Raw genomic sequence first — 16,583 nt, 5'->3', positions numbered from 1 at the left:
TGAGCCAATGGTGCCTAGCTTGATAATATTTTAAACTGATGTTCAAAAGTCCTGTTACTAAATTTCTTACACAGCTGAGTGCCAGTTGCTCACATTTGTAATCCTAGCCATTCAAGAGGTGAAATCTGAGGATCTCAGTTCAAAGTGAGAATGGGAATGAAAGTGTATGAGAGTCATCTCCAAATAACCACAAAAAAGATGGAAATAGAGCTGTGACTCAAGTGATAGAGTGCTAGCCTAGAGCAAAAATGTTTAGAGACAATGCAGGCTGTGATCACGTTCAAGCACCAGGAAACTCACATGTGTATATGTGTGCATATGTGTACACACAGTTTAAAAAAGTACTGTCAAGTTTATTTTGTAATACTATACTTTCATTTTTCATAGCATAATGTGCTGTCACTTTGTGAGTTCAGTTGTTTCTTCATTTTTTTTAACTGCTGGCCAATTTTATTTATCTTCATTGAATATAGCTTTCTTTTACTCAGACTAGATCTTGGCAGATTTGGGTAGATTGAGAATCTAGCTACATTAGTTTAGCTGGCCTTGCTAATAGCTATAAGTTCTTGCTCTCCTTTCACTCATTGGCTTTATCAATCACCAGGCCCTTCTCAATCAACTTTCATTGCTGACTTTGCATCTGACTTAAATACTATGTTGCAATTGAATTTTAAGATAGATCTATATCTACTTCTCATTTACTATATTGTTATATTGGGAGAATATCTCTGCATTTTCTTTAGGTATCTTAGAGAACTTAGGAAAATGTTTTGGGTGCAATCTAAACATTTAAGAAATTCTGTCAATTACTAAGTACAATATCTATTTTTTTTTAGCACTTCATAGTCAGAACCTCTGCGAATGTTCATTTAAGTATCAGTATAGACACAGTGTCACAGAGGTTGATTACCAAACAAGGCAAAAATTCCACCTTAAGTGGTTTGTGATACTGGCACTTATCTTTCATAAAAACGTTTGTTTTCCCAGTTGAAGTATATTGTTCTTCCTTTAGTATTTGGAATGTTCAAACACATTGTCTAAAGCACAAACCTCATCTGTCTCACTTCATTAAAACAAACTTGACCTTTGGCATGTAGAAAAGAAGCTTACTGAAGCTTGTTAGAAGACAGCTGTTTCCTTAAATAGTCCTGCTTTTTATTATTTTTGAATGCAGGAATATTTTGAATCTCAAATTTCTGTCAAGTTTTCAGGATTGGCTTAGTGAGAGATGTGGTGTCACTATTTGAAAAAGATAAACATTTATTCACAGTACCATCATCCACTTGAAAATGCATTTGTGTGGTAAATGGGGTATCCATAACTTAGTGTGTATGTGTACTGGTACTGGGACTTGAACTCAAATCCTCATGCTCTGGTTTGGCTTTTCTACAAGGTTTGTGTCCTACCTTTTGAGCCATACCTCCACTTCTGGGTTTTTGCTGATTGATTAGAGAAAGGAGTCTCATGGATATTTCTACCCTTGAGTTAGAACCTACATCCTTATTTCTCAGCTTCCTGAGAAGCTAGAATTTTAAGAGTGAGCTACTGGCACCTGGTTTTTCATAACTTTTAAGTATACATTAGTTGTATAAAAGTATTTTGTTCTAAGATTTTATTGTGAGAGTTCCCTTTATGCATATAATTTATCTGATCATAATTACCACTTATTTATTTATTTATTGTTTGTCGGTTGTGGGGCTTGGGCTTAAGACCTGGGCACTATCCCTGAGCATTTTTGCTCAAGGCTAGTGCTCTACCAAGTTGAGCCACAGTGCCACTTCTGGTTTTCTGGTGGATATTTGGAGATAAGAGTCTCATGGATTTTCCTGTCTGGACTGGCATTGAACCACAATCCTCAAATCTCAACCTCCTGAATAGCTAGTATTACAAGCATGAGCAATCAGCATCAACTTCTTTTACTTTCTGCCTCCCCTTCCTTTTCAAAAAAATATTTTCAGTGGATTTCTTTGTCATTTTTATATATATATCTAGCATGTTATATATCCATCTAATCCCCCTCCTGTAAGTCTCTTCCCCCAAACAGTCCCCCTTTTATATTCATGTAATTTTTTAGGTCTGCATATAAGAGGACAACATATTTTTCCCTGAAACTAGCTTATTTCACTTAATATTGCCTCCAGTTCCATCCATTTTCTTGCAAGCAACATAATGTTACTCATTTTTCTTTATCCATTCATCGGTTGATAAGTACCTGGAATGATTTAATAGCTTGGCTATTGTGACTGTTGCTGCTGTAAACACTAGTGTGCAGTTATCTTTTGTATGTTGGCATATATTTCTTTGGATATATGCTTAGGAGTGGTATAGAAGGTAAAAAGGTTGTCTGTATCATTTTAAAGTACTAAATCATTTTTTTGTTGGAAACTTAAATCTTGTTTTTTTTATGATACCTATTTGTGTTTGTTCTGGCAAAACATATTTTTCTCTCGCATCTGTTCACTGTGTGCCTTTAAGTGTCATTAGGAAAAGCATAAAATTAGCATCACCAGATGTGACTGTCAGGCAAGTGCCTGTAAACATATAAAAGAGTCAATTATTGGAAATAAATTTAAAATGTGAAATTTTGACTTATATATGTGTTCAAGACAGAATATACCATTTTTCCATTCCCTGAAGCTTCAAAAGACATGTATGATTATGGCCCCTTCTGTTCAGTCTTATGGAGATGTAGAACACTCTAGGAGGCATATGTTCTTATTGTCAGAAGTTTCAGAGCACGGGAGAAATGCTTTGGTCTCAGAGCTGATGATATACTATCACAATGGGTGCTTTTGGCTCAGGCCTATAATCCTAGCTACTCTGGAGGTTGAGCTATGAGGTTCAAAACAACCTGGGCAGGAAAGCGCTCTCTCTCTCTCTCTCTCTCTCTCTCTCTCTCTCTCTCTCTCTCTCTCTCTCTCTCTCTCTCTCTCTCTCTTTCTTTCTCTTTCTCTCTCTCTCTCCATATACATACATATATAAATATATATGTGTATGTATATATGACCAGTGATACTAGACATCCAGACATCGACATCATCAATTTGTCTTGTGTTTTTAATATTGCAAACATTCAGTGAGGTGGGAAAGGGATATTTATTTTGAAAACCCTCTTCCCTTGCATTCATAAAACCAAAATGATGACACTCTCGTAGGTCCATGTATAATCCAAATTATTCATAGAAAAAGTTGTTGGAATGCTGGATTACTGACAGTACCCTATTTACAGGCTATTTTTATGTCAGTTCAAATTTGGAAAAATGCCAAATACAGATATTTGACAGACACTTCACTGACTGGACTTTCCTATTGTATTCCAAAGGCAGAAAATCAGTGACTTGAATGTACCTTCCATATATCTATATGCAATGTAGTTCTATATACATTCCCTCTACTACCCTTTTCTTTTCCCTTTCTGCTGATTCCTGACAGTCTTTTAGCTCCTGTTGCATTACAATTAGTGTTATTATTAGTCTAGATTCTGTGTTTAAAGAGAAACATGGGATTTGGCCTTTTGAGTTTCACTTACTTCACTCAACATATATCCAATTCCATTTAATGGTTTGCAAATGACATAATTCAATTCTACTTTATGGATGAATAATACTTCCTTGTGTAGATATGCCACTTTTTCTTTGTTGTTTGGTTGTTGGACACTTAGACTGATTCTATAACTTAGCTATTGTGAATAGTCCTTCAATAAACGGGTGTGCAGTTATCTCACTTGTAGACAGATTTACTCTCCTTCAGAAATATGCTCAAACATGGTATAGTTGTGGTTGTAAATTAGGTATATTTTTAGCTTTTTTTTTTTTTTTTTTTGGGTCCGGTCGTGGGGCCTGAACTCTGGGCCTGGGCGCTGTCCCTCAGCTCTTCAGCTCAAGGCTAGCGCTCTACCACTTGAACCATGGCGCCACTTCTGGCTTTTTTCTTTTTGCTTATGTGGTGCTGAGGAATCGAACCCAGGGCCTCAGGCATGCAAGGCAAGCGCTCTACCACTGAGCCACCTTCCCAGCCCATTTTTAGTTTTTTTTATGAGCCTCTAAACTGATTTCCATAGTAGTTACACTAGTTTTACATTCCCAGTGTTTGAGGATTCTCTTTACCTGTATTCTTGCCAGCATTTATTATTTTGTTGTTGAGAGTCATTGTGACTTAACTATTGTCTTATTGTATGTATCAGTTCAACTTGTGTGATCCTTATTAGGTAAGGGATTCTTCAGAGAAAAAAACAGAAAAAGTCACCTGATAATACATCCTATTGACAACAAGCTCCTGTCTTGTGAGATATCATTAACAAGATTGTAATGAAGACTGGAAAAAATGTATCTTCTTGAAGTTACTTTACATCTTTTGATCCACTTCTGAGTTCATTTCTTCTAGTTCATAAACACTGACTTTTTTTGAATTTGAAAATAAACTAAACAACAACAACAGCTGTTTGCTTGGCAATATGGTTTCTTGTCCTTTGCATTGTAGATTAAGAAGAAACAACAGGATGTGCTTGGCTTCTTAGAAGCGAACAAAATTGGATTTGAAGAGAAAGATATTGCAGCCAATGAAGAGAACAGGAAATGGATGAGAGAAAATGTACCTGAAAACAGTCGACCAGCCACAGGGCATCCCCTGCCACCTCAGATTTTCAATGAAAGCCAGTACCGTGGGGTAAGGAAGCATTTATAATTCTTACTTATTGGAATAGATTGCCTCCTGGCTATACTGTTTCTGTCCCCATTATCTCCAAATCTGCATATAGTAATTTCTCCTGCATATAATCTTTTGTTGTCTGCATCCATCCTAAGTGGCTGGAGTACTTTCTCTTCCAGGAATGAGCAATTATTCACAAAAGGTATGTAAAATGTGCAAATACAGACAAATATTCCAACAATTATATTACTTTTGGTATGTACAAGGAGAAGGCTTTGGAAAGAAATCAGTTGGTTTGTTTAGATTAAAAATTAGTTTAATAGACAGCTATCTTGTTTTCTATTTGAAGCCAGTAGTTTTTGTATCTTGGTCTCATTAATGAACTTTCTTAAAGTTTTAACTTACTGGTTGAATTCATATAAAGACTAAGAGAAGGGGCTGGGAAGGTGGCTCAGTGGTAGAGCGCTTGCCTTGCTTGCCAGAGGCCCTGGGTTCCATTCCTCAGCACCACATAAGCAAAAAGAAAAACGCCAGAAGTGGTTCTGTGGCTCAAGTGGTAGAGCGCTAGCCTTGAGCTGAAGAGCTGAGGGACAGTGCCCAGGCCCAGAGTTCAGGCCCCACGACCGGACCCCCCCCCCAAAAAAAATAATAAAGACTAAGGGAAGCAGAATATTGAGTTTTGCTTTATGATAGAGGCTTTCAAATATCCCATCTCTCTTAATCTGATCACCATTTTAATGGAGTATTTTGGTGATATAAATGCTTTCTTTATTCTTCATTCCCTGTATATTAAGGTAATTTTTATACTTCATGCCTATTCTTGGTACCATTACAAGAATAAGGAAGACCCAGTTCTTCTTTGGAGCTGGTTGGGAGTCTATGGCATGCAGCATCATACTCAACTGAAACAATAGGAGTGGTTATGAAGCCACACACATTTGATGGCATGATACAGAAAGAAAATATAAGGGCTATAGGGATTTGTAGTATTTATTTTGCCAGGTCTTCAGGTTTAGCATGACCGGGGAACAAATGCTTTTAGAGGCAATTTTTTTTTGTCTGTGGAAAATAAGCACATTTGGATTGTAAGGGTAAATTTAATTTACCATACTTAGGTAATCTACTTCTCCTTGGGAAGTGCCATTGCAGGGGAGTGTAATATGTGAAATAAATGAGACAGTGTTTCTTAATTAAGTCAAATTCATTCATTTATTCCACAAAATGTGATTGAATACATACTACATAGGCAGCCCTCCTTGCTGATACAAATACAGAAATAAACATCACAGTCATTTACAGGAATTCTCTTGAGGAAGAAAGTGAAGGTAATTCTTTAGTATTTCTGAAATTCCAGTAACATCAATCCAGATTGAATTCCACTATGCACTGAAACATTATTCATTATCATTTCACACACATAGCATAAATACTTTCAGAACAAAGACTGTCCTTGTGTCTTTTATAGAAGATAGTCACATTTGGAGGCAGAGTAGCAATATCTATCCTTTTCTAGTCAGGTGATAGGTCCTAAACCATAGTTAAGTCACTTCTTTGTTAGTGTAAGCACAGGCTTAGTGGCTTACAGGATGATAGTGGAAAGCTAACCCTATTCTGTCATGTGAACTTACTTGTGGATCCTCAGAATTGAAACCTTTTAGTGGTTTTGTATTTGCCGGGGGTGGGTGTGTGTGGGGTTCCTGTTTTATGAACTGATCATTCTCTTCCTCAAAATCCAACATAGCTTCATGATTCTGTGTCCTTTAGAGTATGTGGGTAGCTAGTATCTGGTCCACTGCAGACACTGAGGAAATGACAATTTGAATGAATAATTGGAAAGATTAATAATACTTATTGGCTGCCCATGGTAGCAAGGAAGCTACAAACTCATGTAAATTCTATGTTATAGAGAACAAACCATTCTGCAGTTTTTGTCCCATGGATCAGCACACCTTCTAATCTATATCAAATGGAATTCAGAAGCCCTGTCTCTTTAGTACTCCTTCCAGATTTTCCATATGTTATGGATGTTAAGGGCTGGGAATGTGGCTTGCCTAGCATGCATGAAGCCCTGGGTTCAATTCCTTAGTACCAGATAAACAGAAAAAGCCAGAAATGGTGTTGTGGCTCAAGTGGTAGAGTGCTAGCCTTGAGCAAAAGAAGTTCAAGGACAGTGCCCAGGCCCTGAGTTCAAACAAGTCCCGGGACTAGTTAAACAAAAATGGATGTTAGCCTGACTTATTCCAAGGGTACAAGCTGATCTTGTCAACTAGTCAGGTCATTATGAATAAATTTCTTGTTTCCTTTCTTGCCTGCAAATTGCTAACATGTTTTGCTTTCTTTTCACCAAGGATTATGATGCCTTCTTCGAAGCCCGAGAAAATAATGCAGTGTATGCCTTTTTAGGATTGACAGCTCCACCTGGTTCAAAGGTATGATTCTTCTTTTTTCCTGCTTTATAGATCATTTTATTGCAGTGGGGTTTTTAAAATCAGTTTAAGTCAAAAACAGTGCATCGTAACTATAAACAAACATCCCTGTTCTGCATATATTTAATGTGTAGCAGGATAGACAGATGTGTAGAATCACACATATAAAGTTACAAAATACAGGAATACAAAGAAGGGGATAAATAGAACTTCTCATCATGCTTCCCAAGGCAATGCATTTATCATTATTCATTCACAAATAAATGATTAGCAACTTAAATGACTCCATTATTCCAACTGCTTTATACAGTTCTACATAGACAACAAATACCTTATTTCATGGTAATCTCCTTAGTAGCATTTATTTTCTTTCTGGGAGAGAAAATGATTGAGTCATCAATTCAAACTAAACTAAGATTATTTGAGGTACAAAACTGGTGACTAAATTACTGGCTAAATTTATTTTGTTTGTTTCCTGGCCAATACAAATTAGCTTTTCAAGTGGCAGTGTTCCCAGGAGAGACTAAATAAAGAAAGCAAGCAAAAATGAAATTGCCTGTCTAATGAAATGTCTCAATGCTTTAGACTTTAAATATACCTTTGTAGTTATTTATAATAAGTCTTCTCCACACAAGCCGGTTTAACCAAAGTTTATCTCTCCTTCTGTCCCAGTCTATGTTATTCTTTTAGCTACTGATTTTATGTTAAACAGATTATTCAAATTCTTACTCTTTCCTCTATTTTGAAAGCCCATGTTATTGTTTGTATTTTCCCTAGACAGGGTTTACAAATGTTATGCTTATGTTACTGCCGGGCACCAGTGGCTCATGTCTGTAATCCTAGCTACTCAGGAGGCTGAAATATGAGGATCAAAGTTCAAAGCCAGCCAAGGCAGGAACATCTGTGGGACTCTTATCTCCAATAACCACCAGAAAAACTGGAAGAAGTGCTGTGGCTAAAGTGGCAGAGCCCTAGACTTGAGCTGAAAAGCTCAGGAACAGCGCCCAGGCCCAGAGTTCAAGTCCCACCACTGACAAAAAAAAAAGATTTTTACCTTGCCAAACTTTCTTTTCTCACGGATTAAATGTTATATTTTAGTATGGTTTCTATCATAAAAAATGTTTGGTAAGGCACCTTTTTTGCCGATCCTGGGGCTTGAACTCAGGGCCTGGGCACTGTCCTTGAGCTACTTTTGCTCAAGGCTTGCATTATACCACTTGAGCCACAGTGCCACTTCTGGCCTTTTCTGTTTATATGGAACTAAGGAATGGAACCCAGGGTTTCATGCATGCTAGGCAAGCATTCTACCACTAAGCCACATTTCCAGCCCAGTAAGGCACTGTTATTTAAAGAAGTTAGTAAGTTCCAAGTTAAGCCTTTGAATTTAATACATATTAGAGGCTAGTCTATATTGCGTGGTTGGTGACTCTTCCCTTAAATTAAAATTAGATTCATTCACTCATTCATCAAATATTTATTGACTGTCAAGCACAGACATTATTGATGTATCAAATACAAACAATATAGCATACCCCTAACATTCTTTTTTTTTAAAAATTTTTATTTTTTAAATTTTTTAAATTTTTATTTATTTTTTATTGTGAAAATACTGTACAGAGGAGTCACAATTACATGGGCAAGATAATGAGTACATTTCTTATCTAGCCTCCTCCTTTGTTTCCCCTTCCCATCCCTTCCCATCCTCCCCTTACCCCCCCACCCAATCCTCCCCCCCCCAACCAAAGTTGTAAAATTTATTTTCGACATAACGACTTGTACTTCTCATTGTTGCAACAGGTCCACCTGTATCCTTATTTAAAACATACCCCTAACATTCTATATGTTTATTACCTACTAATGCTGTCTATGCAAATAACTTTATGACAGATAGATCTGCAAATAATTATAATTGAATATCTACTGTGGCAAATTCAATAAAACTGGCCTAAGCAAAGTGTTATAAGAGCTCAGAAGAAATCACTATAAATTATTTATAGGATGATTGGGAAAGTTTTCACAGAGGAGTGGCATTTGGACTGTTCAACATTTCAAAATACTCACATGACAGTAAGGCATCTTTCATAGGGACCCTTGCATTGAAGTACAGCTGCACATGGGAGCAGCGTGTAGTACAGTATGGTATCAAATAAGAGGCATTAACTAGAGAAGGTTCAAGATTGGGAACGAGATGATGATGGTTGTGGTAGGCACTTCCAGTATTATCCTTTATGCATCCAAAATCCACTATAAGAAATGAGAGAAAACAACACTATTTGTATTTCAGTATGCTAAGAAGGAATTTAAGCTATGTGTTAACAAAAAAAAATTGGCAGCTGTATGAACTGTAAAACAATAGAGAAATGATATATCAGACAAGTAGACCTATTAGTTGATACTTTGAGTTTAGGGAAATGATTGAGTCTGAAATGGGCAGCAGTTTTAGAAAGGGAAAATGGCTTTATTTAAGAGGCACAGAAAAATTATATTGTAGGATTTAACAATTAATGAGATGTTTCTACATGCAAAGAATTAGATTAAAAATAAAAAAGAAACTTGTGTGGGAAGGTTAGGAAATTTCACATCTGAAAGTACCCTACATTTAGAGTGAGGTTGGAAGAAGTGAGGGAGAATTTGGAAGATTAGAACTTTGAGATCTTTTTTTTTGTCAGTTGTGGGGCTTGAACTAAGATTAGAATTTTGAGAAATGAAAGGATTCACTTGCTGAAAATAGGCAAAGGAGAAAGCTATGATTATGAATGAAAGGATGTCTGAGCAAGGACCTAGCTGAAATTAGAATCTATGAGCTGGTGCTGGAGCCAGTCAGCTTGGCTATTGTGTTTTGTTTTGTTTTGCTTTGTTTTTCTATCATTGTTTAAGCATGGAAGTAAGAATAAAGTTAAAAAAAATTAGATGGCATGAAAGATTGGACAAAGAAGCCAGTATATTAGGTTAAGAAGGCACAGTTGAAATTAAACTTGAAAGGTAGATTTTTTTTCAGGGAAAAGGTAGTGGTAGCAAGTTGAATTTGAACTTGGGCCCCCGTATTTGCTAAACAGACATACTTCCTCTTAAGACTGTGCCAGACCCTGTTTGCATTGATTACTTGCTATGAAATTTAGTCTTGTTTTATTCCTGGGTAAGCCTGGACTCCTACTTGTGCTTTGTTGCTTTCTGGGATGGTAGGCACACACAACTGTCAGGATACTATCTCATGATTTTGTTTTTTAATAAGTTTTTTTTATTGTGAAAATACCGTACAGAGGGGTTACAATTACATGGGCAAGATGATGAGTACATTTCTTATCAAGCACGGTTGCCTCCTCCTTGGTTTCCCCTTACCATCCATCCCCTCCCATTCCCACCCCCCCCAGCCAAACTTGTAAAATTTGTTTTTTGACATAATGTCTTGTACATCTCATTGTTGTTGCAAGGGGTCCACCTGTATCCCTATTTAAACAATTTGTTTCATTTTTTTTAATGCCTGGGCTGGCCTCAAACTATGATCCCCAGATCTACCTTCCAAGTAGCTACGATTACAGGTTTGAGACTCCTCACTCTGCATTTGTTAAGGAGATTTTGAATATTAGCATTTGATATGTTTTATCTAAGATTAAAAATTATGAATTTGATATCCACCTATTATTTTGTCTATTTGTAAGGTCAACTTTCAGAACTTTCTCCCTTTACCAGGACACGAACTTTTAAGAAAGAACCATTTGAACAGAAAGAGTATACTAAATAAGAAATACAGCTTATTAACCTATATTGGAAAGGGTTCTTTTATAGTAAAATAAATGTATAAAATAATTTTTAATCTAGGAAATCGGATAAGAATGAAACAAGATGGGCTGGGAAGGTGGCTCAGTGGTAGAGTGCTTGCCTTGCATGCATAAGGCCCTGGGTTTGATTCCTCAGCATCACATAAGCAGAAAAAGCTGAAAGTGGTGCTGTGGCTCAAATGGTAGAGAACTAGCCTTAGCTGAAGAGCTGAGGGAGAGTGCCCAGGCCCAGAGTTCAGGCCCCATGACTAACCAAAAAAAAGAAAGAAAGAAACAAGAAACAGTGCTATAAAGAGTTCACTGAAACAGGTAATTGAATATAGCATTAGTGATAGCATAAGTTGATACTACCTTTAAAAAACCAGAAGGGTCCAGGCACTGGTGGCTCACACCTGTAATCCTAGCTACTCAGAAGGCTGATATCTGAGAATTGTGGTTCAAAGCCAACCCAGACAGGAAAGTCCCTAAGACTTAGCTCCAATTAACCACCAGAAAACCGGAAGTGGCTCTGTGGCTCAAAGTGGTAGATTGCTAGCTTTGAGCAAAAGAGTTCAGGGACAGCGCCCAGGCCCCAAGTTCAAGTCACAACAAACAAAACAAAACAAAAAACCAGAAAGGCAAATGTGTATCAAAAACCTCAAAAAATGTTTATACTTTTTAAACCTAGTATAATGGGCTGAGATGTAGTTCAAATGATAGAGCAATTGACCGGGAAGTAATTTACTTTGGTTGAGTAATCATGTGCAAAGGAAGGGCTGTGGAATTTGCCTGTGAGGTGATATTTAGAGTAGCTTTACTTCTATTGAATGTAGCTTACTCTTTTAGAAATCTCCAAGTGTTAATGTATGCTGTGGGCTTGGTTTCAATTACTAGTCACAAAAGACAAGAGGGGGAAAGAGAAAAGCTGTGTGATCCCTGCACTAAGCTATAAATTTCACATACATTTCTTTTTATACTTCTATCATTTCTGTGAGTGAAATGTCCTCAATGCTGTTCTGCAGAGGAAAACAACCTGGTACTTATTGTAGACAATTGAAGTAATTTGTCCAAGGATACAATTGGAATTTGAACCCAGAATTATTTGGATTCAAAACCAGTATATATGTGGAGTAATGTTTACATTAAATTGAAGAACAAGCACCTCATATTCCTGTTTGTACAGTTCTCTGGTTAATTGGATTATGTATGATTCCATAAATACTATTTACTTTAAGGTAATAATAAAGCTTTTGATAAAAATTTACTTTGCGATATATTCTAAAGATAAGTTAAAAAGAATTTTGCTTTGACTTTTGTTTTGGAAGTTAGTAACAGTGTTGAGGAAGATAATTGAGAGCTATGAAATTTATCATTCATTATAGCAAAGATTGGTCAGATGTGATTATACTGAACTAGGTGGCTTTCAGATTGCTCGTTTACTCATAGGTGCTATGTGCTAATTCAGATTAAACACTTAATGAAACATATTAACTGCTTCCCCAACTATATATGTTAGATTTGTTTGTTTGCTTATTTAGGGCCAGTACTAGGATCTGAACTCAGGAGCTTATGCTTGCTATGCAGTCATTCTGCTTAAAACACACCTCCAATCCTTTTTGCTTTAGCTGTTTTTTCACCTAGAGATTCACTCTTTGTTCCTTAGGTCAGGCTTGGAACACCTCCATCTCTCATTTAGTTAGGATTACAGGCATGTACCACCAAACTTGTTCTTTGAGATAGTGTCTTACTAACTTTTTTTTTTTGCCTAGGCTGAATTTGAAATTTAAACCTATTTCTGCCTCCTAGGTAGTTGAGACTATAGATACGAGCCACAGTACCTGATTATATTAGGCTTTTAATGAGTATATAAAATCTGTTGTGAGAGGAAAAATTTTTTTGTTTTTTCTGAGGGGGTCCAGTTGTGGGGCCTGAACTCTGGGCCTGGGCACTGTCCCTCAGCTCTTCAGTTCAAGGCTAGTGCTCTACCACTTGAGACACAGCTCCACTTCTGGCTTTTTTTTATTTTTGCTTATGTGGTGCTGGGGAATTGAACCCAGGGCCTCATGCATGCAAGGCAAGAGCTCTACCACTGAGCCACCTTCCCAGCTCTGAGAGGAAAGTTTTAAAAGCATGTGTTATTAAATGAGAGAAGATGCACAATGTTGGTACAAGATAAATTCCTTCCCTGCTTCCTCTTTTTTCTCCCTCCCTATTTCCCTTTCTCGCTTTCCTTCCCTCTCCACTCCTTCCTTTTCTTCTTTCTAGATATTTTAGAATGTGGTAAGTGGCATAGTTCACCTTTGTTGGTAAGGATGTATTAAAGATGAACAACTGTGTTTTTTCCTCTTGTCTTTATTTTTGCCTTCGGTCTTTTTTTTCTCCTTCTTTCGGATTTGTATTGTGGATATTAAGCTACCCTTGGGTCCTCCTGATACTATTACTTACTCAGTTTGATAGTCCATTTCATTTGGCAACGTCACTCCTTTATCCATGTGTGGTTCAACACATTTTCCCTGAAGTTTAGGTTATGTCAAATAGTGTGTTGGGAACCAAAATGTACACACAGTTTAGAGTTCTATGCTAGAGGTACTTGCTGTCCAGAAAAGAAGAAGCAACCTAATCTTGTTTCTTGTTAGCTGACAGGAAATATAAAAGGCACAGTATTTGAAAGAATAGTAATTTAAACTTAAAAAAGCCTCTACACTTCAGATACCAGTGGTTTTGAACACACATTTTTTTTTAAAAAGTCCCTCCACCAAAAAAAGAAGTAGCTAGCTGTTTAGAAATAAAATGTCAATAATACACCATAAGCCATTTTATGGAATCATTTCAAAATCAATAACAATGGTTAGCTCATCTTTTATTACATATTTCTAGACAGTGTTTTCTATTTCAGAATTTTTCCATTATGGATTTTTAAGGACTTCTTTTCTGGGGAAATTACTCTGCCTTTGAATATTCTTAGTAGTTTGAGCTAATGTATTCCAACCAAAATAAACATGGGTAATTACTTTTGTGATATTTATACTTATCTGTTTTGTTTGTCTTTCATTTCAGGAGGCAGAAGCCCAGGCGAAGCAGCAAGCATGAATCTTCAGCATTCTGCCGTCAGCATCTTGAAAAATGAGTCTCCTTTGCTTTTTATAAAATAGCAAAAGTATCTTGGCTTCAAAAGAAACAGGCTTACTGTTGTTAGTTGGTTTCTCGCATGCAAATAATCAAAATGAATACATAATTAAAATGTGAATGCTCTGGTGAGATGATTGGATGATGAACATAACATCTTAAGTAGATATCATAGAATAAAATAGAATAGAATAAGAGTGGTATTATTACCTGCCAAGGCATTTTATGTACTTCAGTGATTTACAAAGAAAACACCTTTTTTGGTATCTTATTGCAGCTAAAATACTTCTACAGCTAGACATTGCTGAATTTAAAGGAGAAAGGCTCTGCTTCCCAAATTATCCTGTTAACTTTAGTGAACAAAACATGTATGTTTTAAATTTGATATTACTGTGAATAAAGTGTACTTGCAAATAATATGTATGGTAGATTAAAGATTGTGATTTCTTACAGTCATTATGACATTCCCAATTCTTTTATAGAAGAAACTTCTTTATACACTTCTCAATGTGCCCTTCCATTGCACATTAAGTGGTAAGAATAGATGGCATCTCATAAAAGGCAATACATTCATCAGGTTTAGAAATTCCTTGGTTTCCTCCACAGCCATGATGGAATCATGCTTCTAAATTGCTTACTTCAGTGAAATGTGCATTATAAAAACATATGATGAGCCGGGCGCCAGTGGCTCATACCTGTAATCCTAGCTACTCAGGAGGCTGACATCTGAGGATCACAGTTCAAAGCCAGCCCAGGCAGGAAAGTCAGTGAGAGTCTTATCTCCAATAAACCACTAGAAAACCAGAAGTGGCACTGTGGCTCAAGCGGTAGAGCGCTTGCTTTGAGCTGAAGAGTGCAGGGACAGCGCCCAGGCTCAGAGTTCAAGCCCCACAACCGACCAAAAAAATAAAATAAAAAACAAAAAACATATGATGCCATCGCCCAAGGTTTGTTTCTTGGGATTTTGCTACAAGAAATCTATGTTTTCCTTTTCTTTTGACGTAAATGCTACTGCCTCTTGATATCTGGCCTTTTCATTTCAGGTTAAGAATCTATGTGTGAGTCCATAAAACTAAATGGAAAATTTCTCCTATGCCTGTTTCATCAAATAGCACAAGTATCAAGTGAAAGGGCATATTTTCAAGACTTCCCCAAACACAAGAAGCATGGCCTAACCACTTGCACAGAAGATATACATTGTACTTTGGTTCCATTCCATACTTTAAAAAAATAAATACCCTTTTCTTTATCTTTTCTGCTGTGAAAAAATGGCTTGTTTTTTCTGGATTCTAACTTGACATGATGCTTTAAAATAAACTCAGTACTTTTAGAAACATAATTTATGTGTTCCTGGAGTTTCTAATTAATGCAACAATAAGGGTAGATAAATAATATCTTTTAAAACAGGGTTGAGTGAAAAGAGAAAATAGCCAAAAGAAAACAGTTTGAATTAATTTTTCAGTTTTCTTTTCAGTGTTCAGAATTTTGGAATACACATTGGAGTTAAACAACTGATTCTATTGTTTTGTTTATAAAATATGAACTAGAGAACTGTTTAGAAAAGCAGATGGTTTTAGAATAGGTTCTGGAAAATGCTAAAAAAATATTTAGGCAATATTTTCTCCTAATCTTTATTAAAGAGTGCACATGATACTTGCAATTGTCATGTACACATTTTTGCTTTCATTATGTATCAAACAATTTAATGCTGTCCAAAGCCAGGCAGATGTATTTTGTAAAAAATACATTTATTTTTGGAATTTTGTATCTATTAGACAATACCTTGAAATTAACATCTGTAGATTTGAAGTAAAAGGTTGAATTGAGTTTTTCTAAATTTAAATCTCTTGCTTTGTCAGCTGAGAAATTTGCATCTAATAAAGGGAAAGCAAAGAAAAATATGAGTATTAAGGAGAGTTTTATAAAGAACTGGATTTACATGACTGTGAAATATAATACTTGCTACTTTTGTATGTTTGACATATTTGTGCTTGTAATATGACAGGCTAATTTGTTAATTTGGCATTTTAAAGCAGATTTGCCCTTTAGAATTTCTGACCTTCAGGATATTTCCGTTTTTACCAAACAATTCACACTGATTGTTGATTGTATTGTTAAATGTCAACACATCTTTAGGAATCTGTGTGTAGGGGGAAGAGAATTTTAAAACAAAAATTTTTAATTACTTGCTTGGGAAATTGGAAGTACAGGGAATTTAGAAAAAGTCAGGTGTCATTGCACATAGATCATTCATTCAGCAAAAGACATAGAGGAGGGTACCATGGATTTCCTTTCCCAATCGTAGGTGTTGAAAATACACCACTGGTCTCTTCCTTTTCTGTGTAAAACAATGTTCTTTTGAAATATTCAAATAAAACTGATTAAAGATATTCCCATTTGATGAACTTGACTCTTCTGCCACTAATCCCATGATTCCTCCATCTACTATTATCACTTATCCCTTTCCTTTATACAGCAAAGAGAGTTTGGAATTTCTATGGCAGGAGTATCATTCTTTTAATATTATTTTACTATGACTCTCTATTAAAATATCTTCATTGAGGTATAATTTACATACAATTTTTACCTGTTTAAAATATACAATTCAGTGTATTCTAGTATATTC

At 36.1% G+C, this 16,583-nt stretch overlaps 1 protein-coding gene across 1 annotated transcript in view; it reads left to right on the top strand.

The window, feature by feature from the left end:
* The window catches only part of Sh3bgrl (SH3 domain binding glutamate rich protein like), a 72,867-nt gene extending 57,656 nt beyond the window's left edge, over nt 1–15,211 (top strand). The window contains exons 2-4 of the mRNA XM_070040129.1: nt 4,480–4,665; nt 6,996–7,076; nt 13,889–15,211. Coding sequence (XP_069896230.1) covers nt 4,480–4,665; nt 6,996–7,076; nt 13,889–13,921 — 300 coding nt within the window. The 3' untranslated portion in view covers nt 13,922–15,211. The remainder of the gene's footprint in view (nt 1–4,479; nt 4,666–6,995; nt 7,077–13,888) is intronic.
* Nucleotides 15,212–16,583: the final 1,372 nt, after the last annotated feature.

This window comes from Dipodomys merriami, unplaced genomic scaffold, assembly GCF_024711535.1.
Source record: "Dipodomys merriami isolate MVZ:Mamm:240054 unplaced genomic scaffold, mDipMer1.0.p SCAF_3, whole genome shotgun sequence".
In the NCBI taxonomy this organism is placed as follows: Eukaryota; Metazoa; Chordata; class Mammalia; order Rodentia; family Heteromyidae; genus Dipodomys; species Dipodomys merriami.
Note: the sequence above shows the minus strand (reverse complement) of the source record. Positions and strands in the feature narration are given on the sequence as shown.